The sequence below is a fragment of the Paroedura picta genome, unplaced genomic scaffold (genome assembly GCF_049243985.1).
Source record: "Paroedura picta isolate Pp20150507F unplaced genomic scaffold, Ppicta_v3.0 Ppicta_v3_sca21, whole genome shotgun sequence".
Lineage (NCBI taxonomy): Eukaryota > Metazoa > Chordata > Lepidosauria > Squamata > Gekkonidae > Paroedura > Paroedura picta.
Genome location: NW_027518618.1, coordinates 580,901 through 607,366, shown reverse-complemented (window position 1 = coordinate 607,366; position 26,466 = coordinate 580,901). Strand labels below are relative to the sequence as shown.

The following is a 26,466-nucleotide window of genomic DNA, read 5'->3' as shown; positions in this document are numbered from 1 at the left end:
TCCGCGCGAGCTTCGAACTCACGGGTTTTCGTCGTTGGAGCGCTCTCAGGCGAGACGGAACGTTCAGCGGCGTTAGGAGCTACGCGCTCACTGACCGCTAGGGGGAAGTAGAGCAACACTTCTATAACGCCGAGGGTTTCATTCCCCTCCGCCTTCTTCATTACGTCACTAGTAAAAACCCCGCGGCCTTGATGAATGACAGCCAAACAAACCAATAACCATTAAAAAAAGGCGGGCTTTGGCTTCGACAGTAAACCAACCGGAGCCAATCGCGACGCTCCGTCCAGCTTCCCGTCTCCCAGAGAAAGAATCCCTGAGACAGGAGGAGGAGGCGGGGCAGTCGGTAGGGGCGGAACATCGTCCTTGACTGACGACCCGAGCGGCGATCGGTGCTGCGGGGCCGCGCGATTGACGCGTTGGGGAGCCAATGGCAGCACCGGAGCCGTTGCGCTGGGGGCCAATGGGAGAAAGGGACAGGTGTAAGCCGCTCGACAGACGCGGCAGTTGAGGTGAGGCGGCGCGCAGGTAAGTGCCCGTTGGGGGCGCCCCCCCCGACCATGCTGGGAGGGAGAAGCGCCCACGGTTGTCCAAACAGAGTCCTTTGGGTACCCCAGCCCATTCTCCCCCCGGTGGCGCTAAGAAGGACCCCCCGCCCAGTACATTCCCATGGGAAGCCCCCCCCAGTACAGTTTCTACCCCCCCCCCCAGTTTGGTTCCGGGCGCCCACCAAAAAAGGCCCTGCAGGGGTCTGGTTCTTCTGGGGGGGGATTTTTGCATGCCCCCAGAGGGCTCGTTCAGAACAAAGTTGGAATCGGGGGCGGGGGGACCTTTCAGACCCTAAAAGTCAGGGGTAGTCAAACTGCAGCCCTCCAGATGTCCATGGACTACAATTCCCAGGAGCCCCTGCCAGCGAATGCTGGCAGGGGCTCCTGGGAATTGTAGTCCATGGACATCTGGAGGGCCGCAGTTTGGTTACCTCTGCTCAAAGTGATATTCAGCGTATGTTCACATGGCTTCAGCCCAGGGACACCTTTCCAGGCCCACACAGTTGTATTCAGGGGGTAAGATGTCATGTTTCTTATCTGTGATGTAGCAGGGAGAACAACGGACTCGGATCCCGGAAACCCAGGTTTGAATCTCCAGTTGCGTGCACATTCAGCCTAGCCTAACTGACAGGGTTGTTGTAAGGATAAATGGTGGGGAAGAGAATGCCATGAGCCACGTTGGGCCCTAACCCCTGGGGGGGGGGGAGATATGGCAGATATGTGGAATAAATCAATAAATAATATGACTTCTCTGATTCTGTTCCCCCTCACATACAGCTGGATCCTGCTTCTAGCCGTCCACCCCACCCCACCCACTGGAATGATTTCCACATAACCCTTTGTTTCAGTTCCCTTTAAACAAGTAGCAATGCCTTCCTCCAGGCTGCTGGCTCTCCAGCTTCTTGCAGCAACACCCCACCAAGCTTTCCTCTGTGGTTCTTGCCATTCCTGGTTTCCACCCTCCCCAGTGTAAACATGCAAGAGTCTTATACTGACCAGCTTTTTGTGTTTCTCATTTTTCTATAAGCATCGCTCGGTACACCCAAGAGGCTGTGCTGGGTGGCTGTTTTGCACCTGGGGCCGAAGCAAACCTGGCTTTGTCAGGGAGTCCTTTCTTCTGCGTTGCTCTGTTCCTTCTTCCCGATGCCTCACCTCTCCTTACACCTCCAAGAGAGTTGCTGCCTGTTTTTTGTCTCCCAACTCCAAATTTGAGAACTGCTACCTTACCTACATATGTCTTGCCTACTCCCTTAGTATAATCCCCCTTATGCCTCATATTTTAGCCCTCCCCCATATAGCCCTTTGATTTCCCAAAGTAACAAGACCCTGGAAGCTGCCATATAACCCTCTCATTGTGGTCTCACCCACCCTGCTGTCATCCCCCGCCTGCCCGCCCACCCAGGTCTTCCTTAGGCTGCATCCTGCAGTGTTTCACGAGCAGAAGCAGGGTGACCCACTCATTTCAGTGGGTGCTGCTCATGAAAAGTGCCTGCTGTCCCAGTTAAAGCTCTGGGTTTTCCCACTGCATTTCCACCAGTCTTCAAAAAGGCAACACAAAAGTGCTTGTTCTTTTAGCAAAAGGACTGATTGTGTCCTGACCTGGATGGCCACCCTAGGCCAGACTGCAGTTCTCCAGATGTCCATGGATTACCGTGGCAGGGGCTGATGGGAATTGTAATCAGATCTTGGAAGCAAAGCAAGGTCAGGCCCTGGTTAGTATTTGGATGGGAGGTCGCCAAGGAAAACTCTGGTTGCTACACAGAGGCAGGCAAGAACCAGCCATTTCCGATGGTCTCTTGCCTTATAAACCCCATGGAGTCACTCCCTCTCCAGTTGTTGCCTCTCCTTCTTCTTAACCACCTGGGCTTGCAGGATCACAGCTAACAGACCACCTCATCCAGTCAAGACCACAAGCAGGCGCTTAGGTAGATGGCACTCTGATTATGATTATGTGACTATGCCAGGAAAGGTTTTTGAAATTGAATTGGTAGATTGCACATGGATGCTTATGGAACGAATAGCTTTAGCAGGCTAGACAATCCACACACTACAGGAGAGAAGGCCCAGGCAGCGTTCCTTCCCATTCTATCCCGGCAGAAGGTTCTTCTGTGTCTCCTGCTGAATGGAGTCCAAAGGTGGTTTGGATAAATTCCTGTGTTGTTGCTTTTTCTTAGTATCCCTGCTTTCTTGTCACCCAGGCAGAAAACTGTAACTGGAATTCCAGGGGACGGGAAGGCTGCAAACTTCCGCTCCCAGAGAGGCGGGCTGAGGAGTTTGCGAAGTCGGCCATGGCCAAGCTGCACGGGCTGCAAGCTGACTACGTCTTCCGGGGTGTAGAGCATGTGGTGCGGATGACGGTGGAGGGGAACCTCCTGGAGGTGGAAGTGGAGGACCGGCTGACCACGGACCAGTGGCGAGGGGAGTTCGATGCAGCTTGTAAGTGATGAAGGGATTGTGGACAGGTGGTGGGGAGGGGAAGTGCATCCTTGTGCATACGTTGTCTGTGGTGTAGCACTTTGCTCAGATTATGCAGCAGGTGGGAAGCCACAGTGCATGGCAGGAGGTCTGTGACCTATTAGATTACCAGCATCTCCTGTCAAAAGAGTCAGGTCGAAGATAATGAGAAAGACCTTTCTCTGCCTGAGACCCTGGAGAACTGCTGCCAGTCTGAGCAGACAATGCTGACACCCATGGACTAAGGGTCTGATTCTGCGTATGGTAGCCTTATGTGTCATGTGCCACTGGGCCCTAATGTTGCCTCCTCATCCTTTTGGTTTTAGAGGTGGACGTTCCTTCCGGGGAGACCTTTTGATCTTGGGGGGGGCAGTCCTCCTTCTCACTGCCATAACAGAAGGGGGTCAACAAGTGGTGCTAGCTCAGAAACGCCACCTTCTTTGGCTGAGGATACCACACATGGTCAGCTGGGTGTCGTGGTTAAGAGTCAGCCTCTAATCTGGAGAACCAGGATTGATTCCCCGCTCCTCCTCCTCCTCATGCAGCCAGCTGGGTGACCTGAAGTCAGTCACAGGGCTGTTCTCAGGGCTGTTCACAGAGCAGTTCTGTCAGAGCTCTCAGCTCCACTTACCTCACAGGTTGTCCTTTGTGAATAGAGGAAGGGAAGGCGATTGCAATCTGCTTTGAGGCTCCTTCAAATAGTGAAAAGCAGGGTACAAAAACACAGCTCCTCTTCACCTTCTCTTGGTTGTTTCTCTCTTACCACCCCCCACCCCCTGTTCTAGTCATTGAAGACCTGACGCACAAGACAGGGAATTTCAAGCAGTTTGGGATTTTCTGCAGCATGCTGGAGTCAGCCCTGACGCAGGTGAGGTTTGGCATGGCTCAGAGAAAGCTGCTTGGGAAGACAAAGCAGCAAGGGCAAAGGGAAGAATCTGTCCACACAAAGGAGAAAACTGCAGCAAGTGCCCAAGGAAGTATTAGTGGGCACTGTGTTGGGGAACCTAGGGCCTCAGGGCTCCTCTTCCTTCAAGTAGTCATCCTCTTGAGCAGAAGGGGTTGTGTTTCTTCATGGGTCTTCATGTGGCTCCGGGTGCCTCTTCCCCCGCAGAGCAGCGAGTCGGTTACCCTGGACCTGCTCACCTACTCTGACCTGGAGTCGCTGAGGAGCAGGAAGATTGGGGCGGGCCCAAGGTTCACATCTGCCTCCAAATGCTCCCCGCTGAGCTCCAAGCGCTACCTGATATTGATCTACTCGGTGGAGTTCGACAGGTGAGGGGTCGAACCGGAGCATGGGGAAAGGACAGGGGTGGCACTCAAGGGAGGGAGAAGCAGGGGCAGAAGGAGGCGGGGGTCTGTCTCTGAGGCCAGTGGGGGAGGGGAGTTCAGGGCCTGCCACCTGGGCAGGCAGAAAGTCTTTGGCTTGTCCTGAGGGAGGAGGATTCTGTGGTCGGTTGGCCCAGAGGAAAGCTGTAGGTGGAATACTTGTTCCCTTCGGGAGGTAGGACTACAGAGAAGCAAGCCTGGGTAAAATGTAGTCTTGGGCACCTCCACAGGCCCTGCTGACATAATACGCTGTATTTAAGCAGCTAAAATATCGGCATATGAAATATGTTGGAACTAGCCTTCAAGCCCGCTGCATCCAGGAATGCAATGGGCACTAGCAGGTGAGCGACCTACCGAAGGAGCTGGCGGTGGGGGTGGAGGCTGGGTGGCAGTTGAGCGGGGCATTGTGCTGCCAGCTGGGGCAACGGCCCCACAGCCAGTCAGTGTGGTGAACGGCAGCTGAGGCATTAGCTATGATGGCGGGCGGGGCGACAGCTGCACTGCTGGTTGGCCCGCCATGGCTGATGCCGGGCGGGCCGATCGGTGGCAAAGGCATAACACCGCAAGCACCCTCCTTGGCGGGCCGGCAGCGTCTGGCCGCGAGGCTGGCTGAGCACCTCGTGACCGGCTTCTGGAGGCGGGTGCTCTACGGGCTGGCTTTGCTGGGTGCGCCTGGATTGGCCCATACAGGCAGAAGTGCAAGCTGGACACCTGGAGGTGTCCCGGACAGCACTCCACCCAGAGTAAAGGTCTCCCCTGTGCAAGCACCGAGTCATGTCTGGCCCTTGGGGTGACACCCTCTGGCGTTTTCATGGCAGACTCAATACGGGGTGGTTTGCCAGTGCCTTCCCCAGTCATTACCGTTTACCCCCCCAGCAAGCTGGGTACTCATTTTACCGACCTCGGAAGGATGGAAGGCTGAGTCGACCTTGAGCCGGCTGCTGGGATCGAACTCCCAGCCTCATGGGCAGAGTTTTCAGACTGCATGTCTGCTGCCTTACCACTCTGCGCCACAAGAGGCCCAGAGTGGCTTTTTCCAAATATTAGAACCACCAATGGTTAGGATATTTAGCGGTCATAGTTCTGTCAAGTGCTGGATCGCGGGAAGGGAAAATCAGCTTCCTGTTTCTTCCTAGACAGGTTTCCCTGTTAGTCTGTCCGTAGCAGTAGAAAAGAACAAAAATCCGGTAGCGCCTTGATGACGTTAGCCGTTCAGTTGAGTCTGATGCGTGTTGATCCTATGGCTCAAATGTTGCCATGGTTTTCAATCTTGCACTGCTTTTTAGTATAGTGTTCTTTCCGGTGTCCATTTTGATCGTCTCTCACCACCGTGCTCCTTGTCGGCTTGGTTTCCTTTTTCCACTGACCAATCCTAGCATAATTACATTCTCCAATTTTTAATTTTTATTTTATCATATTATTTATTTTTAAACAACAATGTTGCCTCGAGTGAGCTGGATCATACCACATGGCCAAAGTAAGTGAGCCAGAGTGTTGTGATTTTGCCTACCAGGGATAGATCAGGCTTTATGCGCTGTGGCATTTCCTTTTTGCTGTCCATGGAGCCCTCAGAAGCCTTCTCCATCACCAAATGAATCGATTTGTCTCTTGTCCAATTTTTTCATTGTCCAGCTTTCACAGCCATAAATGGCTTTTGGAAATGCGATAGATCAAGTTAATCTGCATTTTGGTAGTCCGGCTTGCTTTTCCACATTCGGTTCAAGCTCATCATTGCTGAGAAACCCAGAGCAATTTGTTGTTTAATTTCTAATTTGCAAGCACATCAGTTTGTGATCCAAGAGAAATGAATTCTTGAACACATTCGATGTCTCCACTATCGATTGTTATTGCCCATTAACCTTGGACCAAGATGTCGGTCGCCCCCCGGAGCGTAGGATTCCAGCCACCCCTCTGCTTCCTCAGTGCTTGAAGCTGGCCGTGACCCGTGACTGTGTTTCATGGCCTCCAAACAGGATCCACTATCCCCTGCCGCTCCCCTACGTGGGGAAACCAGACCCCGTTGTCCTGCAGAAGGTGATCCGGGAGCTAAAGGAAGAGTTGGCCACACTGAAGGTGAAACCAGGCAAGGATTTCCGAGATGCTGAGATCCGCCACCTCCGAGAGGAGTGAGTGAGTGGGCCAGGTAGGGTGGGGTGAGGGGTCACACTTCAATTTGCACAGCTGTGTGTTCAAATCCAACATCCAGAGGATGGTTCCCAGCTCTGTACAGGAGTTCTTCCTTCTAAGGGCTCTTCCAAGCAAGCTGGGCATGCGAGGGCTATCGGAGGAAGACCGGCATGTGTCCACCTGTCTATTTTTAGGTTGCTGTTTTCCAGGGAGCATCATACTGGGTTCTCTCTCCTTCCCAGTTCTGTCCTCACGATAACCCTGCAAGATAGAACAGGCTCAGGGGGAGCGACAGGCAGAAGGTCGCCCAGTGAATTTTGCGGCTGTTGAGTTTTTTAAATGCAGTCCTGGTTTGATACAGCGCACCAGTCATGGCCTGTATAGGAGAGGAGAGAGGCTTGGGGTCCTAGATTCCCAACTTTGGGCAGGAAGTGATTGGGGGGAGGCCGGAGGGATCGCTATCCTGTAGCACCTCTTGTAGAGGCCACAATCCACACCTGGCCTCTGCCCTTGCCACTTTGTAACCTCGCCCCATCAGTCTTTTCGGATCTATCGCTTTGCTGTCAGAAGAAGAGCACTTTTGTTTTTTTGTATGCCTCACTTTTTACTACCCGATCCCTCTGGCCTCCACCCCGCCAGGTTGCAGCATGTCCTGGAGGAGAAGCAGGCGGCTGAAACAGCCCTGGCAGCTCTGCAGGAGGAGCTGAAGCTGACCAACAAGAGCAGCGCCCTCAAGGAAGTGAAAATCCTCAAGAAAGTGGTCCAGAGCCTGGAGGAGCAGCTGGCCAAGGAGCGGACCAAGCACCAGCGGGTGGCCAACAAGCGTCTGCAGGAGAGCCGGCAACTGGCCGACGAGGTGGGCAGGCTGGGCCCTGGCAGGACCCTCCTCCCTTGGCTGTGGGGGGCAGGAGGCATTAGAAAGGCCTGGGAAGTGCGTGCCTTGGGGTGGGGAGAAATCCTATAATCTAAAAATCCAAATTCTTGTCAGGAAAACCTGAATCCTGCAAACGTTTGGCAGATGGCCAGGAGATCAAATCTGCGATTGGCCTTAAAATCCGCATCCTTCCCCAATGGAATCTCACTGCCCTCGGAAAGCTTTCTGTGAGTTCACCAGATCTTTCCCACTTCCTTTCCGCTCCAGTTGGCTGAGCTGAAATCCACGGAGCGGGGCCTCCGGATCCGCGTGAGGAACCTGACCAACGAGCTGGCCCTGTACAAGAAGGGGTGAGTGGAGGGCCCATCATGTGATTCGCTGGCCCTTGCCGTGGTCTGCTACAGGCGGAAAGTGTGCTGACGGTTCTCTCTCAAGCTCTCTCCTGTTTCTGTCTCCCTCTCCAGGCGCTTCACGCCCACCGCACCCTCTCCCCCAAGCCGTTTTGTTCACCCCAGCCTGAGCCGAGCTGGCACTGTGGCCACGAGAAAGGAGGATCGGCGCTCCACCTCGGGAGAACGGTCAAACTCGCGGGAGCGCAGCGGGGCCTGGGGGTCCAGCCGGCAGCGGTCCTCCTCCAGGGAGGGCCGGAGCGGGAGCCAGGGCCGGCTCACAAGGCAGTCGCCTTCCCCTACAGGTGAGACCCGCGGGTGACTCTCACTGATTGGTTGGCATCCCTTTCATTAGCCGGAGCACCAGAGGAGTCTGTCCGGTCCAAAACTCTGTGCCAGGAAGAGCCAAATTTTATGATGGGATCAACATTTATCCATAATCTTGTATAAGTTGCTGCTGTTCTCTGCGGGGAGCAGGAAAGAGTTATGCAGAGAAAAATCTTCTCCACCTCTTCCCAGGCGTGGCTAGGCATTACGCCAACCTTCTTGAGCCCGCAGGCCTAATGTGATGGAAACAGCCACCAAAGTGCTGCTGAAAGGGGTGAAGCCAGCCTCAAAAGGGCAGCCCCATTTCCCTTTCAGTTTCACAGTGAAGATCCGACTCCTGCCAAAGCAACATTTTAAAAAAATTGCATAGCCTGTCAAGAGCCTTGCTGGGCAAATGTGCCACCTGGCCCCACCCATTTTCTAAACACACTGAGTGGTCTTTAGAAACAGGTGCCCGAGGTGCCCATGGGCATCATGTTGGGGGGCCCTGTGTTTCCCAGGAGACTGGCACCAAACATTTCTGAAGGTCAGCTTTTCTCCCTCTCTCCTGGCTCTACCTGCTAGTTGCATAAAACATCTCTGAAGGCTGGCTTCTCTCCTCCCCTTCTCTCCCATAGGTTCCCGAGGGCCACGCTTCGACCCCACGGCCTTTGTGAAAGCCAAGGAGCGCAAGCAAAAGGAAGCCGAGCAGAATAAGTGAGCAGTTTTTTCCCTTTGCCTGAAGCCGCCCTGTCCAGGATGTGGACGTCCTTGCTAACGGCTCTGTCTTCACTCCAGCAGGCAACGTCTCCACCTAGGGGTGGGAGGAGCCCCTCCTAGCGGGTGGCGCCACGCTCATTCCAGAGGGCCTTCGGCTTTTGGTGCAAGCGGGAAGTCCCGGGGCAGGAGTTCTTCAGGTAGGCCACCAGTGAGATCACGAGGCATGCAGCAGCTGAGCAAGGCTGCCCTGGAAGCTTGCTGTTGTCAGTATCCCAGTTATTCTGCCATTTGGTTTGTTATTGGTTTTGCGATTGATGTCTGAAACTGCCTAGCCTGTGATGTTTCCCAGTCCCTGCCCTGGTTGGCACGTCAAGGCCGAATTCTCTAGCCCGCGGTTTATGGCCGGAGCTTCCCATAACAAGGCAATGTGATCTCCATCTTCCCTTAGCCTCCCTCGCCTAGCTGCACTTTGCGCCCAGCTTGTAGGAATGTTTGGTCTGCCTTTGAAACTGGAGTCATCAGCTTCCCATGGGAAGCAGGGGAAGGGTCTGTGCCTGGGTTTTATACGTGGGAATCCCTGCGTGTATCTTTAGTTCGGCCTCTGTATCCTGATAGATGTCTTTGCTTGAGAATAAAGAAGCTTTCTAAAACAGGGGTGGTCAAACTGCGGCCCTCCAGATGTCCATGGAGTACAATTCCCAGGAGCCCCTGCCAGCGTTTGCTGTTCTAAAGCAGAAGTTTGTTTGCCTTCAAGCCTAGAACTCCTGACAGCTGTGGCCAGTCTCTGACCTGTGGGGGGAGCTCTGCGCGGCTCGCAATTGGTCCCTTGCCGGAGGACTGACAATCGGAGGGTCCTCCGGTTGTCAGTCTGGGGGAAGGGGCCAATCGGCACCCTTCCTCATCCCGGACAGGGCCCGCCCTCGGGGCCCTTACTGCTTTATTTAATCTGCTCCGCAGGAGCGGTTAAAGATAAATAATTTGCAGTGATTTCCTTCTCTGCCGTCTCCACCTGTGTGATTTACCCATCGAGCACCATTTATACAATGACATTGTTGCTTTTCAAGTTCAAAGCTCACGTTATGTTGTCCAAACATTTGAATCAATTAATCTTTGCCGGACAGCAGGCTTTTAAAATGTTTGAACACTGATTTTGTTGGAGGTACCGATAAATATCAGTGTAATTCTAGCCATAATTTTTGTTTTTATTCTGCTGAGGGGTTGTGGTAGGGCCCCAGTGCCCTGCTTTGCTTGGGGGCTATAATGCTGCCTGCAAGCCATGGGCTCCTCTGTCGTATTTCTGGGCCAAACAAAATGTGCTTTTGATGCTTTTTATACTAAGCAGCCATTACCTAGAAGACGTTGAACTAACAGTGAGGGGGTGGGTTGCCTCCTGGCCGGCCGCTTGCAGTTTGGGGAGAGTTCACTCCCTGTTCTCTTCTGTGGAATCCTCTCCCTCTCCTAAGATAGAACTGCTTGCCAAGGAGGCTTTTCTAATATACAAATTGGGGCTGATGGCCAGAATGTTTCCCTCTGCTGCTCTTTTGCTTTGTGTTCTTGGCTGAGGAGGAGGGGGCCCTTCAGCACAGGAGGAAGAGAGCTGCTGTGGTGGGGGGAGGTTTGGCAACGAGCCCTCTCTTTTCCAAACCAGGGAATATCCCCCTCCCCCCACAGGTCATGTTCACAGGAAGGAGAGGGAAGAGGGACAATTCCTGTCAAGACCCCTCAATGACAGCTCCTCCCCTGTCTATGCCACCCAGCCCCACGTTCTTGAACCCAGTTCTGGGAAGAGGATATCTTTGGCAGCCACTTTCCCCCTTAAGTGCATCTATGATGAGGATATTGTTCTGATTTCTGCCTGCTCCTGCTGTGGCCATTTTGGAGGGATGGGTCACACCCAGGTGTTGAGAGCCTAGTGCACTTGAGAGCCCATGCAGTTGTGCCCTTGTGCGCCAAGACTCCCAGGCAGGGCGAGTCCTCCCTCCGCCTCACTCCCCACTTGTTCTCTCCCCCTGCAGTGGAAAGCTTCCGCAGCCAGCGCTCCTCTGCGAGCTCTGGGAGCGAAATGGATGATTACTCTGAACCTGCCGCTCCCAGGTAAGAAGGGGAGAACTGGGTAGGTATCTCCTTCTGCTTCTCTGGTCCCACCCATGCATACTGAATCTGACCCTCCGTCCATCAGCCTCCAGGGTCTCAGGCAGAGGTCTTCTGCCACACCTACAGCCTGGTCCTTTTGACTGGAGATGCCGGGGACTGAACCGGGGATCTCTTGCATTCAAGGCAGATGCTCTTCCAATGGGCCACAGCCCATCTCCTCCCTTTGCTGCATCTTAAATTCCCCACCTTAATTTGTCTGGGCTAAGTTTCTAGTCCTTACAGGAGGAGAAGTAAAGGGCGATCCTTGCGTGGTCAAAAATATCAGGTTGGGTCTTGAGTATCAGAGAAGACACTGGGGTTGTATCCATTTCCGCTTCAGCACTCTTGGTCTGATTCTCTTCTTCTCAGGGGTCGGAAGCGAGTGGGAAGGAGTCGGAAGCCCCTCAGTAGCTCTTCGTGGAACAGGCCGTCTGGGGTAAGTGGCCGACCGGGCAGGGGTTGCTCTCAGCCCTTTGGAACATGGCCTCGTCCAGATCCTAACAAGGACAAAACACACATGAAGAAAAGCCCACGTGAAAATTGTGCTCAGGAGAAAGAAACCCTCTGTTGTAAATGCCCACATGGAAAAACTGGGCCAAACAAAAACCAGCTTCTCTCTCATTATGGCTAAAAAAAATGATTATTAAATACATAACTGTTTTTAGGACAGGTGATCCTCTCTGGTGGTTACTGGGTGGACCACAATATGTTTGTTAAAATACAAGCAAAGGAAAACCAAGCTACAAAATTAACTTATTTTGTCTTGTTAAAGTATGTTAATACTAGGGGCAAAGCCCGTTGTATCCAGGAATACAACGGGCGCTAGAACTTGGCAGTGGGAAGAGGAAGGGGAGGAGTTGTCCAGTCTGTAAGGGCATGGGGTTGAATGTGTGTGTTGTGCGGGAGGTTGTGGTGGCGTGGTGGCAAATGAGGGTGTGGGTGTGGAGATATGGGTGTCAAGAACCTGTGGTTTGGAATGTTTGTTGAGTGTGGGAGAGGACTGACCTTTGGGAATTGTGGCAGAGTGGTTACAGATGAGCTTTCCAGAGCCATGTTGTCAGATATGTGAAGGGAATGTCAGACTGGAGACTCTTCATAGGAGAAGATTACATGGCAACCAATTCCTCCCAGTTCCGCGTCATTTCCCTTCTTGTGTGAATTAGGCCACAGACACCAAAATGCCCCGCTGCCCTAATACACATGGGGTAGTCACAGTACACAGATGTCCACCCTGTTCCTTCTTCTCCATTTTTTCACTGGTGATAAAATGTTATGTGGCCACATGCTTCTTTCATGGTTGCTCCTTAGAAGAACATATTTTTGTACCCTATTGCTTACTACCCAAAGGAGTCTCAAAGCGGTTTACAAAACCCTTTTCCATTTGTCTCTCCACAATAGTCAACCTGAGAGGAATGTGGGGTTGTGAGAGGTCTGAGAGAACTGGGAATGGGCCAAAGTGACCCAGCAGGCCTCCGGTGTCTCAAAGCATTTTCCAATCGTCTTCCCTTTCTCTCCCCATGAGGGAGGTAGGGTAGCAAGCCTCACAGGGAAGCTGGCAACCCTAAGAGGAAGACTCTCTGTGCACAGCAGTCTTGACCTTAGTAAGGTTTTTTAAATTGTTTTTTTTATTTGCCAGGCCAAGGTTATTTGCCAGGCCAAAAAGTCATTCAGTTACCATGTGTCTCCAGCCATTTACTTGTTCTCTATTTGCAGTTTCAGGCTGTAAATATTTATTTAAATCTTCCTGCACTTTCCAGACACACAGGACTGATGCTGGTCTGCCTGTCTGCACCCCAGAATACAAACAGTTGCTGGTAAGGGCTGACCATAGCCCATAGCCCAGGAGGGACACACCTGCACCACTGCCTAACAACTGCAGGCAAAAATGGCTCCTTTGAAGGCTGGACTCTGAGGCGTTGTACAATTTTGAAGTCTCACCTCCAAACCTCCAGGAATATTTCCAACTCAGGGGTAGCCAACCTCCAGGTGGGGCCTGGAGAGCTCCTGGAATTACAGCTCACCTGCAGAGTATAAAGCTCAGCTCCCCAGGTAGAAAGGGCTACTTTGGGCAGGGTTGTGGTAGAGAAGAAACATTTAAGGCATCCCACCCAGGTTGTTGTTGAATTGAAAGACTTGAGGCCTATTACACAGGGTTGTTGTGCAGATGAAACAAGAGACAAAAGAGCCATTTTCTTCTGCAGAATAATGCTGTGCAGTAGGTCTCAAATCTGCAGAGGGTTGCAAAGAAGAAAGACCCATGGCTTGGCTGTGTCTAACCCCCGGGCAGAGCAGTATTTTAAGTGAGAAGGGGCTTTTCTGTGGCCTCCCCTGTCAGCCAACTGGCAATGGGGAAAGTTCCCCACCCTCAAAAGGAAGGCCCTGAGGCTCCCTTGTGTTGCTCTCTGAAGGAAAAGGCCTCCCTCCCCTCAATCAGGGCCTGTCAGAGGAGGGGGAGGGAGCACACTCTGCAGCCTCCGGCCAGCTCTGTCAGGGTTCTGAGGCCATTTGCAGTTGGACATGACAGTTAGGACAGTCTTGGGGTGAAAAGGGCTGGCACAGACTGTCCAAGCCTCTGTTCTCATCCCCCTTGGCAGCCCTGCTGACCTCCTCTCCCTGCGGTGGTCAGGAGCAGACTGGCAGCCAGACTGGGCTGGGTGAATGGAATTTTGGTCTGTCCTGGTAAGGGGCCAATCGGAAGGCGCTTTGCGCCTTCCGATTGGCTCCTCCGCTTGTCAGTCCAGGGCCATGGGACCAATTGTTGCCCTTCCTCATCACGGACTGAGCCCACCCCAACACCCCTTACTAATAGGGAAAAGATGTCTTGTTAAAGTATATTAATAGTTTTAAATGTTATGTTTTTAATTTTTTCATAATGAAATAAATATTATGTATTTGAAGAATTTTATGCTATATAGTTATTAAAAACATTGAAAAGGTTGACAAATTGTACATTACATAAACTTAATGCATTTAATTTCATTTAAAAATATTTTATTTAGAATTTAATCTAACATTTTTTAAAAATCCCAGCTATTTTTCCCTCCAGAATTTTTTTTAAATTGAGCCCTTCTGTCACGATGTAAAGGACATGCTTGAAGTTCCTGCTCCTCTGATTCCGTAGCTCCATGGCATCCTGGAATCCCACTTCTCTTGTGCGGATTAATGACAGTGGGCTCTTTTCTGTGTGCAACATTTATCAGTTAATAGTTTTTAAATAATTTAACATAAGAATAGAAAACAGGCATTCTGCATCTGGCCACAAACTGCATTTCAGTGTATTTCAGCGCTCATCACATTCTTCGAGGGGCCTTTGGTTCATCATTCGCCATCCCAGCATGCTCTCTGCTGTCTGCAGTTTCTGTGGCGGCTTTTTTCATGAGCCTTTTTCCCATAGAACCCACTAGGCTGAATCTCTTGCCTCTTTGTTAAAAGTGACTGTGGTGAGGGAAAGGAACTCACCCTGTGTGCCTCTGGCCACACACAAGGTCTCATTTAAACTGGGCAAACATCCTGCACGTGCTTCATCCCTCCTTGGGGCAGGTATCGACCCAGCGTAAATGAGACACTGCATGAAGGGAGCCTCGCAGGGGCTGTCCGCCAGTCTCGGCAGAGTCACAGGACAAAGAAATGTCTTGCTTTTTCTGCTTGGCTTTTAACGTCGCCCTGCAGGTTCCTCATAACTCTTTTGAAAACCGTAGCTTTTTCGCCTTCTAGCTTTTGTCTGATGTCTTTACCCTGTGGTTTTAGTTGATGGTTTTCTCAACTTTTTTTACCATTGAAATGTTCTTCAGGCTTTGAGAAACCCCAGAAGTGGCAGATCGTGCAGAATATGGTTGGGGAGCAGAGCTAAGGACACACCTGCCCAGGGCCCCTCCCCTTCCCACCCCCTCCAGGCCCCTCATTGGCCATTTTGGGAGGGGGTAGGATGTGGGCATGTCACTCAATAAATGTTTAACAAATTTTAAAAATATATGAAAAATGAACTCACTCATTCAGGGAACCCTACCAGAGACATCAAGGGCTTCACGGGGCTTCACAAAACCCTGGCGGAGAAAGCCTGGGCTAGACGCAGGGCTGCTGTGTTGGTCTGAAGCGACAGAATGCAGTGTGCACGAAAGCTCATGCCCAAATTAAACTCTGTTATCAAATCAAATTTATTTTAATACAGCACTGCGGCCAGATAAAACAGATAGCAAGAAAAAACGTTTCAGAGCAGAAAATTGCAAAATCAGGGAGCCAGTACAAATTTTAAAATATATAAAATTGTATAATTGATGGGTACATTATAAAAAATGCATAGTAAAATTCCTCTAAAAATCTTCACTTAAGCTTAAGTTGTCTTTCCCATGTGCTAAGCACATACGCACAAAATTTGGCAACCTGTTTAATAATATGGCCCCAGTCTCAATAGCTGCATGCGGATTTCCCCCCGTGGCTTGTTTCTGACCTCTCGTCCAACCCCCCGTGGAACTTCCTTATTCATTGATGAGAGCAGGTGATAATGAAATAAAAAATAAGCGAGGGATGACTCTCGTTCTCTGGGCAGGCTCCTCGCGTGGACGGTGGTCACAGGAAGCCCTTGGTGAGCACCCCGACCGGAGGCAAGCAAGTGGACAAAGGTAACCCTTCAGCCCCTGGATGGGGCCTTGAGCTGAGGAGGGGCATGGCCTGCAGAGCTCCATGGACGGCAGTGATGCTGGAGATTGTAGTCTGTGGACATCTAGAGAGCAGCAATTTGTCCACCCTTGAGCTAGAGCAGGGGTGGTCAAACTGCGGCCCTCCAGATGTCCATGGACTACAACTCCCATGAGCCCCTGCCAGCATTCGCTGGCAGGGGCTCATGGGAGTTGTAGTCCATGGACATCTGGAGGGCCGCAGTTTGACTACCCCTGAACTAGAGGGTCAGACTAGGAGCTTGGAGACCCGTTTTCAAATCCTCACTTTGCAGTGAAGCTTGCAGGGTGAGCTTGGGCCCATCGTTCTGTCAGCCTCATCTACCTTGCAAGGCTGTTGTGGGGCTAAAATGGGGAAGCACTTTTTGTTTTCCACGCTGGGCCCGGTAGCAGATTCGTTTGTTTGTGTTTGTGTTTGGCTCTGGTGAAATCTCCCTTGCAAGCAGAGAGGGGGTTCCCAGCCCCAGGAGGTTTGGCTTCCCAGACAGAGCGAGACAGTGATTGGTGGATTCCCTGGGGCGAGAGCCCCCTGGTGGTTGGTCCTCGGTACTGGTGCCACAAGCACTGACAACTTCAAGAGGGGATTGGATCATCATCTGGAGCAGAGATCGATCAGGGCATTTTAGCCACAAAGTATAAGGGGAACACCATGTCTGCGGCAGTGATGCTCTGCGTTCTTGGTGCTTGTGGGGAGTTCTGGCCCACTGGTGGGTTCCTGATGGCCTCTGGGTTTTGGCTACTGTTTGACACAGAATGCTGGACTGGATGAGCCACTGGCCTGGTCCAAGACAGCTTCTTTTATGTGTTCACCTCCCATCTTTGTTGCAGGGTGGGCCATGGCATACCCACAGCCAAGACTCCTTGGCCGATTGCTACAGGGCATTCTGCAGGGTGAGGGGTGGGAGCTTCTTCCTGTAGAGTTGCCAGCTCCAGGTTGGGAAATTCTTGGAGATGGTGGAGGCAGAGCCTGAGGAGGGTGGAGTTTTAGAAGGGAAGGGAGTTCAGCAGGTTTTAATGCCATGGACTCCATCCTCGGAAGCCACTGTTTTCTCCAGGAGAACTGGTCTGGGCCATCTGGAGATCAGCTGCCGTTCCATGAGTTCTCCAGGCCCCACCTGGAGGGTACGAGGGAAAATAGACTGACCACATGGTAATAAGGCTTGAGAAAATCCCATGAGAGGCAACCAACAAGGAGGAATATAAATTATGCTGTTTATTCTGACCCCGAAGCCTTCACAGACATGCTTCAAATACTTTCGGCTTGAATTACTATCAATAAAGCTCCTAGAGGGAGGAGAAGCGTTTTTTCTAGTTTAACTCTTCAGGTGGGGTCTCCCTGGTTGCCTCTCCCGGGGTGTTCTCCAGGCCCATCTGGAGGATGGTAACATGACTGTTCTGCCCCACAGAAAATCTGTACGACGAGCCATCGGCTGACCTCTCCGAGATCGACGCTCGGCTCCAGGCCTTGCAGGAGTACATGAATAAGCTCGAGACGAGAACGTAGTCCTCACGGAGGCGGCAGAAGGCGGCGGGAAGACCGGCTCAGCCAGGCCCTCTGACGGAGCTCAGCAGCCCGCCTGCAGCCGCCGAGACCGGGGCCGAAGCCACAAAGGGGTCCCTCCCCTCTGAGTAGCATTAGCACCCTACCTAACTTTTTCTATACTCGGTTGTGGGCCAGGAATACAAAAATCGTGGGGTTTTGTTACGTTTCCTCTGTGCTCTCGTGCAAGGCGTATCCTATTGAAGTGGAGGGTTTTCCTGCCTTCTGTGGCATGGCTCAGGATCCCCAAGTGCAGGGCCTACAGTGCACCAGGCCCAAGAGGGAGCACGCAGCCCTTCTGAGGTCGCCCTGCATTAGATGCCACTTTGCCTTCAGGGAGGATTTGTCGGGCATCAGAGCACCCCTTCATTATCCCAATCCTGCCTCCCTGTCTGCTCTGGTCCTGACAAAACAGGACACACTTTGAGAGTGAAGCCGTGCCTTTTCACCCAAGCGGCCTTCCCTTCACTCCCGGATGAGCTGCAAGAAGACTTGTTTGTTCCGAATTGTTCCCTTTCCCAAACTCTTCAGGTGCTTTGGGGATGCGGATTGGACTCTCCTTGGAGGGGGACGGTCGGCCTCTGGGTACCTGGCTCGGAATCCTTGGCCCACAGCCGTTTCAGCGGAGTCAGGCGAGACCTGCGTGCCGCCCTTCAGGGACCGAAGAGGCAATTTTGTTTTTTCCGTGCATTTTTGCTCCTCTGCCGGGGCAGGTGCCCCAAATGAGCTGAGCCGGCGAAGAATGAGTTTGTAACGGAATGGCCTGGCTGCTTCTGACCTCCTCTCTCCAAAGGCTGCCCAGTTCGCTCCGCCACCCCCAGACAGACTGTTTCCCGGCTTAACCGAGCCTGGCAAGTCTCAGCTGCTGGGCTGAGCAGCAGTGACCCCCCCCAGTGCTTGTTGTGGGGTCTCTCCTCGAAGCAGGGTTGGCCTGTAATGCTCCGCCATCTTCTGAAACATCCCGGGAAGCTCTTCCCCAGCTTCTCGCTCCACAAAAGGTTGGGGGTGGGAGCTGGCCAGAGTCCTGTGCTGCGATCCCTGTTGTGAATAAACTTTTCCTTTTCCTTCACAGTCTCTTGTCTGTCCCAGGAACCATCCCTGCTGCAGTCTTTCCAGGGGCCAAATGATTCCCCCCCCCCCGTCCTGTGTCAGGCTGGAAGAGGAAGCGCAAAAGAGGGTTTGGTGGAGAAACAGGCAGGGAGAAGATTGGGGGAAGGAAATCTGGGAAAGGGGTGGGGTGGGTTGAAAGGGCAGTGAACTCATGGTGGGGGTGGGGGACAGGGGGTCTATACCAGGTTTTTGTTAAACCCTGGGGCTTCTTGATGGCCCTGGAAGGGCTTCCTCAATGGGTGGGAGTTCATTTTTTCTACATTTTTAAAATGTGGTAAACATTTATTGGGTGATAAGGAATATGGTCATCTCAAACTGTTCCACCCACCTCCCAAAGTGGCCAATAATGGGCCAGGAGGGGGTGGGAAGGGGAGGGGCCCTGGGTGTCCACAGCTCCGCCTCCCAACCCTATTCTGCACCATCGCACTATTTCTGGAGGTTCTCAAAGTTTGAAGAATGTTTCAGGGGTAAAAAAGTGGAGAAAGGCTGGTCTACACAATTGTGGATAAAGGTTTCTTTTTGAGAGCCTATGTGGTGTAGAGTGGTTAAAGAGCAGCAGAGAATCTGGAGAACCGGATTTGATTCCCCTCTCCTCTTCCACATGCATGGCCCTCCCATCTCACAGGGATTCTGATGTGGGGAGAGGGAGGGAAAGGCTTTTCTAAGCCTCTTTGAGACTTTTTTGGATTGTGAAAAGCAGATATAAAAAGCCAGCTCTTCTTCTTCTTTGAAACATGTATTAATTATCTTTCTACCATATAGGAACACAAAAAAAGTTTAAATCACAAATAGGCAAAAAAAATGAATCCTTTCTTCCTGCCGAATGGATCAAGCAATATGCCAGGGGTAGTCAAACTGCGGCCCTCCAGATGTCCATAGACTACAATTCCCATGAGCCCTGGCAGGGCCGCAGTTCGACTACCCCTGCAATACGCCATAAGCCCTTGCAGAGATAGGAGCTTTGAGCTTTGTAATTTGTTCTCGCACAGTTTTTTAATATCTGCGGATAAGCACCACCATCTAGTCAATGTTTTTAAAAAATTCCTGAACTTCTAATCAACCCGTCAGTCAGTTGCATTTGCATTCTGTCCTCGTGGCAGGCACTCGAGGGGATAGAACTTATTAGAGATCCAATTGTGTCATGATTCCACTCGCAGCGCCTGTCAACGTACAGACCGCTCAACAGCCTTCACCCTCCAAAAGCAAAATGTTCCGTGCTCTGAAGAGCACGCAGGGCCCTGGGGGGGGGGGGGGTGTTGTTCCCAGAAGGGTCCAGGTGATGGAGGAGAGTCCCCCCTGAAGGTGGAAGATCTGCAGTTGCGCTTTGTCAGGGGCTTCAAGGATTCTTGGGACATGATATCCTTGGGCTAGCCCGAGAGTAAGACGGCGAGCCTAATTTTTTGGTGTGCGCTCTCAAGAACTCGGGAAGGGGCCGTTCCTCAGCAGCAGAGCCTCCGCTTGGCATGCAGAAGGTCCCAAATGCAATCCCCGCCAGCACCAGTTAAAGGGCCAGTTGGTCAGTGATGGGAAAGACCCTGGGGAGCTTCTTGCTTGCCTGAGCAGACAATCCCAGCTTGGCTGGACCAGTGGTCACGCTTAGTAAAAGGCGCCTTCATGCGTTCTGCCTTGCTGCACCTGAGGCCTGCCAAGCAGACAGAGAGGTGTTTAGCGTTTTGTTTCCTTCCCGCTGGGTCACCAACCAACCACCACGATCTTGAAATTGGCATCAAATGTGTGTTTTATGCTGCTGGTCTGAGATGGTCAAACATAATCAACAGACTGAAATGAAGTCCAGTTGAAACGTACAAGGGGACGATGTGGCAGAACAGCATGCTACCCTGGGGCAGCCATTACGATGTGGAACTGCATGCTGGGAGGAAGGGAAAATGCCGAAATGATTGGACTGGCCCACAAGGGCCAACATGGAGGGTTTGGATGGGGCTTTAGTGAGAAAGGATTGCTTGTAATCTGCCACGAGCTGCTTTTCGGGAGTGGCAGGCTAAAAGTCAAAATAGAAGTAAAACTAGGGGCAAAGCCTGTTGTATCCAGGAATACAATGGGCGCTAGAGCTTAGTGGTGGGAGGAGTTGTGCAGTCTGTAAGGGCATGGGGTTGAATGTGTGTGTGTGGGAGAGGTTTGTGGTGACAAATAAGGACGTGGGTGTGGAAAGGTGGGTGTCAAGAACCTGTCGTTTGGAATGTTTGTTGAGTGGGAGAGGACTGACCTTTGGGAATTGTGGCATAGCAAGAGCCACATCTGAAGGGAAAATCAGACTGGAGACTCTTCTTTGGGGGAGATTACATGGCAACCAATTCCTCCCAGTTCTGCATCATTTCCCCCTGTCCTAATACACATGGGGTAGTAACAGTACACAGGTATCTGCCCTGCTCCTTCTGTCTCCATTTTTTTATGGTTGATAAAATTTTCTGATCAAGGTCAGCCAACTTCCAGGTGGGGCCTGGAGATCTCCTGGAATTGCTGCTAATCTCCAGACTATAAAGATCAGGTCCCCAGGCAAAATTGCTGCTTTGGAGGGGTGACTGTGTAGGGTTGTATCCTACTTAGATTTAGGGATGGCAGTCTTTAGGTGGGGTCTGAGAATTCCCCAGAAGTACAGCTCATCTCCAGGAAGTTAGATTGAAGGGAAAGCTCTCTCCCTTGACGTGCATCCCTTCAAAAGGAATGCATGTGGCCTGTTGTTGTCCACAAAGCCAATTCATTGCCTAATAAAAGTGGAGGCCATTCTGCACAACTTTAATGTAGCAGAAGGCTTGCAAATTGTAAACGCTACTAGACGTCAGGGCCTGTCAGAGACTCCTTCGCAGCAGGCCTGAAGGGAGGGAGACGTCGCACACAATCTGCCACACTCCTGAAACAGTTCCACGAAAAGCGCTTCGTTGTAGCGCTTAAAGAAAATCAGGAAAAAATCGGGAAAAGCGCTACACTCTTCCAAACAATCTGCAACACTAGCGGAAAAGACCTGTGCATTCCCATTGTTGCGGTTCCAACAAAGGCCCTCCCACTGGCTCTCTCCTCTGAACTTCCGGCGAAGCGATCGCCATTTTTTTTTCTCGGAGCGAGCAGAAAGCAACGAACCAGCGAGGCTTCATTCACCCAGCGAGGCTTCTCCGGCTGCAGTCCCTCCACAGAGCTGCTTTAAGTCACCAAGCACAACACAGCCCCATTTGCAAGTTCCCTTTATTTTCAGCGGAAAATCGCACCCATGCAGGGGGGGGATTTTTTTTTCCACTTGGGGGAGCGTGATAACGATGACTTGCCAGCTCACACACCAGCTGTCAGCTAGATGGGTCTCTCCATTGCAACAAATCAAGGCATATTCGTTGCAACGTGTGTTTTTTTTAAAACTTTGCTTAAAGGGAAAGGGGCTTTTCAGGAGCATGATAACAACCGCCCATTGGCTGTTCGTTTGATTGACGGCCAGGGGCGGGACCAAGTACAGAAAAAATCGCTTCCTTTCTAATGATTTTTGCCAGACCGGAAACCTGTGAGAAACAATTGAAACGCTACTGGATTCCACTAAAAAGCAGGTATGCGTAACGCCGAGATTGCACTTTTAAAAATAGCGTTTCCACTTTGTGGGACCAATTGGCAACATTGGTCCTTGTGCGGAAACACCCCTAGTTTCGCCCAAAGTCCCACTGTCTACTTTCCTGTAAAGCTAACTCCACATGAAATTCTGGGCCACTTATGTCTTTGAGTTCATAGGACCTTCCTGGCAAATACTGTTTTTTATTTACCAAGCCAAGCTTGAAAAGAGTCAGTTAAGTTCCCATGTCTCTCCAGCCATTTACTTGTTCACTATTTACAGTTTCAGGCTGTAAATATTTCTTATTTAGATCTTCCTGCACTTTCCAGACTTGCAGAACTGATACTGGTCTGTCTGTCTGTGCCCCAAAATACAAACGGTTGTTGGTAAGGGCTGGCCATAGCCCAGGAGGGACACACTTGTACCTCTCCACCCCAATCACAGTCTGCGGGCCTCTGCCACCGTCTCCAGATCACTGTTCATCTCTACATTATAATGATCAGCTCTGCAGGCCAGAATGGCTACTTTGGAGGCTGGACTCAGACCATTTTAAGGCCCTCCCCCAAACCTCCAGGAATATTTCCAACCCAAGGGTGGCCAACCTCCAGATGGGGCCTGGTGAGCTCCTGGAATTACAGCTCATCTGAAGACTATAGAGATCAGCTCCTCAGGCAGAAAGGGCTGCTTTGAGTTTGGAGAGGGTAGTTGTGGAGAAGAAACTTTTAAGGCCTCCCACGCAGGTTGTTGTTGAGTTGAAGCAGTTGAGGCCTAACTTGTCACGTCCAACAACTTCCCTCACTTTACCTCGGACCACTGGCTGACGAGTGCGCTCCCTCCTCCCCCCTCCCTTCAGGCCTGCTGGGTGCGCTCCCTCCTCCCCCCCTCCCTTCAGGCCTGCTGGGAAGGAGCCTCTGACAGCCCCTGCCTGAGGTGAGGGAGGCGTTTCCAAGAGCAACGCAGAGGAGTCTGGGGGGGAACCCGTGCTTTCCTTTCCCACGCTCTGCCCACCTAGGCCTTAGCCTTTTATATTATACAGCAAAGCTGTTCCAGATATGGTAAATGAATTTTAAAAATGAAATGTTAAAAGGCTGTTGGTGGCGTTCATATCCCAGTGCAGCCATCGCCTTGAAGGATAACAGATTAAAAAACAACGGGGGGGAAATGCCCCTGCAAAACAGGAACGGTGAGAGCTGGTGTTCGAATCTCACTTCTGCCATCCACCTCTTTCAATCCCTACCCACCCTCCCATTCACAATGGCAGGATTACTTTGGCCTACCTTACAGGCCTGTTGTAGACATCACTATAATAGAGGTAGGGCTTGGAGTACATGGTGGTTTCATTGCAATGTGACTTTGCAACACAAAGAGGGAAGGACGATGGAAAATTGCTTCCACTCGGAAGTTCTGATGGGAGAGGCTGGAAGAGGAGAGGGTTACCAGGGTTTTCAAGCTTGCATGGAAAATGAAGCCCCCAGAACATCCTTTCCCACCAGCTGTGACTGTGCAAGCTGCAGATACATTACCGGAGCCGGGCACCGCGCTCTGTTCATGCTTAGGGGCTCCTTCACTGCCTGCATCTCCTCGGCTCAAGCCCCAGCCTTGAGAAATAAGCTCCAGGACTGGCTTCATCTCTCCTAGGGAGCTCTGCCTTCATCTTCCTTTTTCTATTGTCACGACGCTGCAGAAATCCCTGGCAAAGTGACCGTTACAACAATTCCCCAGCAGAGGGGAGGAGAATGAGACGCACAAAACGCCACTCTCCGAGCCTCAACCTGAAGCGCTGTGATGAACCACGACGCAGCCAATTCCCACAGAACTCTTGGTGGCTGAGCTGGCCAGTGGACCCGCAAGGATGGCCCGTGTGGATGTGACGCCCCCCGCTTTGTTGGAAGCCTCCCACCGCAGGTAAGGGCTTTGCTCGAGAAACCTCCTGCACCTTCCGCTTGGGAACATCTTCCCGACACCTGTCGCTCCAAATCTCACCAGGATGCTACGTTCATCAGAATGTGGACTGCTTTTTTTGGGGGGGGGGAGGTCCTCAATATTGCAAGGAGGGAAAAGCAGGTTTTCCAAGGGTCACGCTTGGAGAAATGGTAAGAGAATTTAGAGAGAGAAGGTGGAGAGTCACAGGCAGGCAATTTTGAATAATATTGTTTGGATGCCCTTCTTGGGGATGGGAGACTTGATGCAAACTGAGGTGGGTGGTCGTGGTCTTTGTTATTGGACTACATTATTTTGGGGCAGGCTGTGGGTTATTAGATCATGGGGGAGGGGGCAGGAATTGGAGGCAGCCGAATCAACTTATTGCCAGAAGAATAATTTCACAAAGGGATCGCAACCCTACAAGCAAGTGCAATATATTTGGCATGAATAAGGACGGGAGAAGCAGAGAATTTGTTCAGTTGGCACCCAACGAGGCCAAAACTGAGGGAGGGCCCGTGGGTGCACCATTGCTCCTAGAGGGCTGATTGGACCCACTTAAGAACCTTCTGGGGTGTGACATTGAAAATATGTGATTTGACAGAAGAGGAAGAGGAAACCAGGATTAGCCCCTGCTCTTTAGCAGTTTCAGTGCTCCAAATGCCCCACATCTGATTCCCCACCCTTCCCAAACAAGACCTGGTGATCTCCTGGAATTACAAGTGATGAACATCAGACTACAGAGATGAGTTCCCCAGGGGGAAATGGCTGCTTTCGAGGCTGGAGTCTCTGGCATTCCACCCCACTATCCCTCTCTCCCTCAACCCCCACCCTCCCTAGGCTCCACCTCCAAATTGCCAGGAATTTCCCAGCCCAAAGTTGGCAACCCCAGGCAGGCCCCGATGCCAAGAGCTCTCCCCTGCTTGATCGGCCTGTTGCATCTGGTGCTCGGGGAAGGCTGCCTCTAAAGGGGAAGGCTTGCTTGGGGGTCCTCAGTGCCGTGCCTCATGCTTTTGCCCCTCCCCCCCCTGCAGGCCGATCTGATGGAGTCCAACCGCACCCTGGCAAGGAACTGGAGCCTTCCGGAAGATCCCTTCGTGGGCCTGCAGCTCCTGCTCCAGTTCAAGCCGCTCTTTGTGCCTCTCTACTGCCTCCTGGTGGCGGTGGCCTGCCTGGGCAACACCTCCCTGGTGCTCTGCATCGTGGCCGACCGCAAGCTCCACAATGCCACCAACTTCTTCTTGGGGAACCTCTCGGTAGGCGACCTCCTCATGTGCCTGGCCTGCGTCCCCCTCACCGTCTCCTACGCTTTCGAGCCCCGGGGGTGGCTCTTCGGGCCCGTCATGTGCCACGCTGTGGTCCTCCTGCAGGCGGCTACCGTCTCCGTCTCGGTCCTGTCGCTCACCGCCATTGCCGTGGACCGCTACGTGGTGGTGGCCTACCCGGTGCGGCAGCGCATGGCCCTGCGCTACTGCGGGCTGGTGGTGGCGGCTATCTGGGTGGCCTCCCTGGGCCTGGCGGTGCCTCCCGCCCTGCACTCCACCTACCTGGACCTCAGCAGCACCGGCCACGAGCTGTACATCTGCGAGGAACTCTGGGACCGGAGGGAGACGCAGCGGCTGGTCTACTCATGCGCCATGCTCTTCGTCAGCTACATGGTCCCGCTCTTGGCCGTCATCGTCTCCTACTGCTCCATCTCAGCCCACCTGCGCCACCGGAGGGTCCCCGGCTTGGCCCTCTCCCACCAGAGCCGGTGGAACCGGCAGAAGCGCAAGACCTTCCTCTTGTTGGTGGTCTCCGTCCTGACCTTTGCCTTCTGCTGGCTGCCCCTCCAAGTCCTCAACCTGGTCCGGGACCTGGACCCCCACTTCTCCGTTCTGAGCAAGAGGTACATCAACGTGGCCCAACTCTCCTGCCACCTGGTCGCCATGACTTCCACCTGCTACAACCCCTTCATCTACGCCTCCCTCCACCACAAGTTCAGGGCCCACCTGCGCGGCTACCTGTGCCACGGGAAGGGCGGGCGGGCTGAGTCAGGGCGCGGAGACCCCCGCAACGCCCACGCCCATAGCACAACTGCCGTGTGATCGGACTCAGTTGTGGGGTCCCGCTTCTCGTTTAAACTGGACACATGTCACTGGTTTGCCCGGAGAGTAGCCTCGTTTAAATGTGACACTGTGAGTATGATGTTTTGGCTTGCCAACCTACAGGTATGGCCTGGAGATCAGCCAGAATGACCACTGGTCTCCAGGTGGCAGAACTCAGTTCTGCTGGAGAAAACGACCACTTCAGTGCGGGGATCCTATGCTGTTATATCTGGATGAGGTCTCTGCACCCTGAGTATCTCCAGGGGTTTATCACCCATGAACTGGCAAACCCTGATGCCCTGTCCTGCAGAGAATGTTTGTATATCCTGCCCACATCCTGCTTAAGCAAAAACTGAAGACCCCCGTCAGCCATGAGAATCACCAACGCCCCCCCCCCATAAAACCCCCCCAAAGCTGACAAGGGCAGCTATGATTGTAATGAAAATTTTCTTTTATTAAATCCATGAACAAAGCTTGAACAAAGTCTGGAGTCACTCTCATTTTCAGCTATGACTTATCTCAGTAGCTCTTTCCTTAAATGAAAACAATATAATAATGAATTAGTCTACAATTAGTCTAAAGAGATATACATCTCATAGGTACCTTATTTTTAAATAAATCCTCTCTCGTGCAGAATTGATAAAACACATTTAATAATACCAAAAAATGCTACGACGATTTGAGATTTATTGAAAAATAAGGCACATGTGATATT

The 26,466-nt window shown here is 52.1% G+C and overlaps 2 protein-coding genes across 5 annotated transcripts; both read left to right on the top strand.

The window, feature by feature from the left end:
* Window positions 1-314: 314 nt before the first annotated feature.
* On the top strand, window positions 315-18,158 carry CCDC61 (coiled-coil domain containing 61). 4 transcript variants are annotated; one of them, XM_077318491.1, is made up of 14 exons: window positions 317-509; window positions 2,744-2,981; window positions 3,785-3,867; window positions 4,111-4,271; window positions 6,299-6,451; window positions 7,092-7,308; window positions 7,594-7,676; window positions 7,791-8,020; window positions 8,660-8,738; window positions 8,820-8,938; window positions 10,757-10,835; window positions 11,244-11,310; window positions 15,421-15,493; window positions 16,954-18,158. In XM_077318491.1, the coding sequence occupies exons 2-14, from the start codon at window positions 2,834-2,836 to the stop codon at window positions 17,049-17,051; spliced, it is 1,590 nt and encodes a 529-aa protein (XP_077174606.1). In that variant the 5' UTR covers window positions 317-509; window positions 2,744-2,833; the 3' UTR covers window positions 17,052-18,158. The 4 variants fall into 4 exon arrangements, with proteins under 4 accessions (XP_077174608.1, XP_077174606.1, XP_077174607.1 ...); XM_077318492.1 differs by having other exon boundaries at window positions 317-525; window positions 8,823-8,938; XM_077318490.1 differs by having other exon boundaries at window positions 318-525.
* Window positions 18,159-23,343: 5,185 nt separating this feature from the next.
* LOC143828256 (prolactin-releasing peptide receptor-like) lies at window positions 23,344-26,235 on the top strand. Its single transcript, XM_077318538.1, has 2 exons — window positions 23,344-23,649; window positions 24,699-26,235. Exon 2 carries the CDS (start codon window positions 24,708-24,710, stop codon window positions 25,749-25,751), a length of 1,044 nt encoding a protein of 347 aa, XP_077174653.1. The 5' UTR covers window positions 23,344-23,649; window positions 24,699-24,707; the 3' UTR covers window positions 25,752-26,235.
* Window positions 26,236-26,466: the final 231 nt, after the last annotated feature.

Coding starts and splice junctions, on each gene's coding strand:
- CCDC61 (XM_077318491.1), top strand. CDS start 2,834: ATGGCCAAGCTGCACGGGCTGCAAGCTGACTACGTCTTCCGGGGTGTA. Junction 4,272..6,298: donor TACTCGGTGGAGTTCGACAG/GTGAGGGGTCGA, acceptor GCCTCCAAACAG/GATCCACTATCCCCTGCCGC. Junction 8,021..8,659: donor GCAGTCGCCTTCCCCTACAG/GTGAGACCCGCG, acceptor TCTCTCCCATAG/GTTCCCGAGGGCCACGCTTC.
- LOC143828256 (XM_077318538.1), top strand. CDS start 24,708: ATGGAGTCCAACCGCACCCTGGCAAGGAACTGGAGCCTTCCGGAAGAT.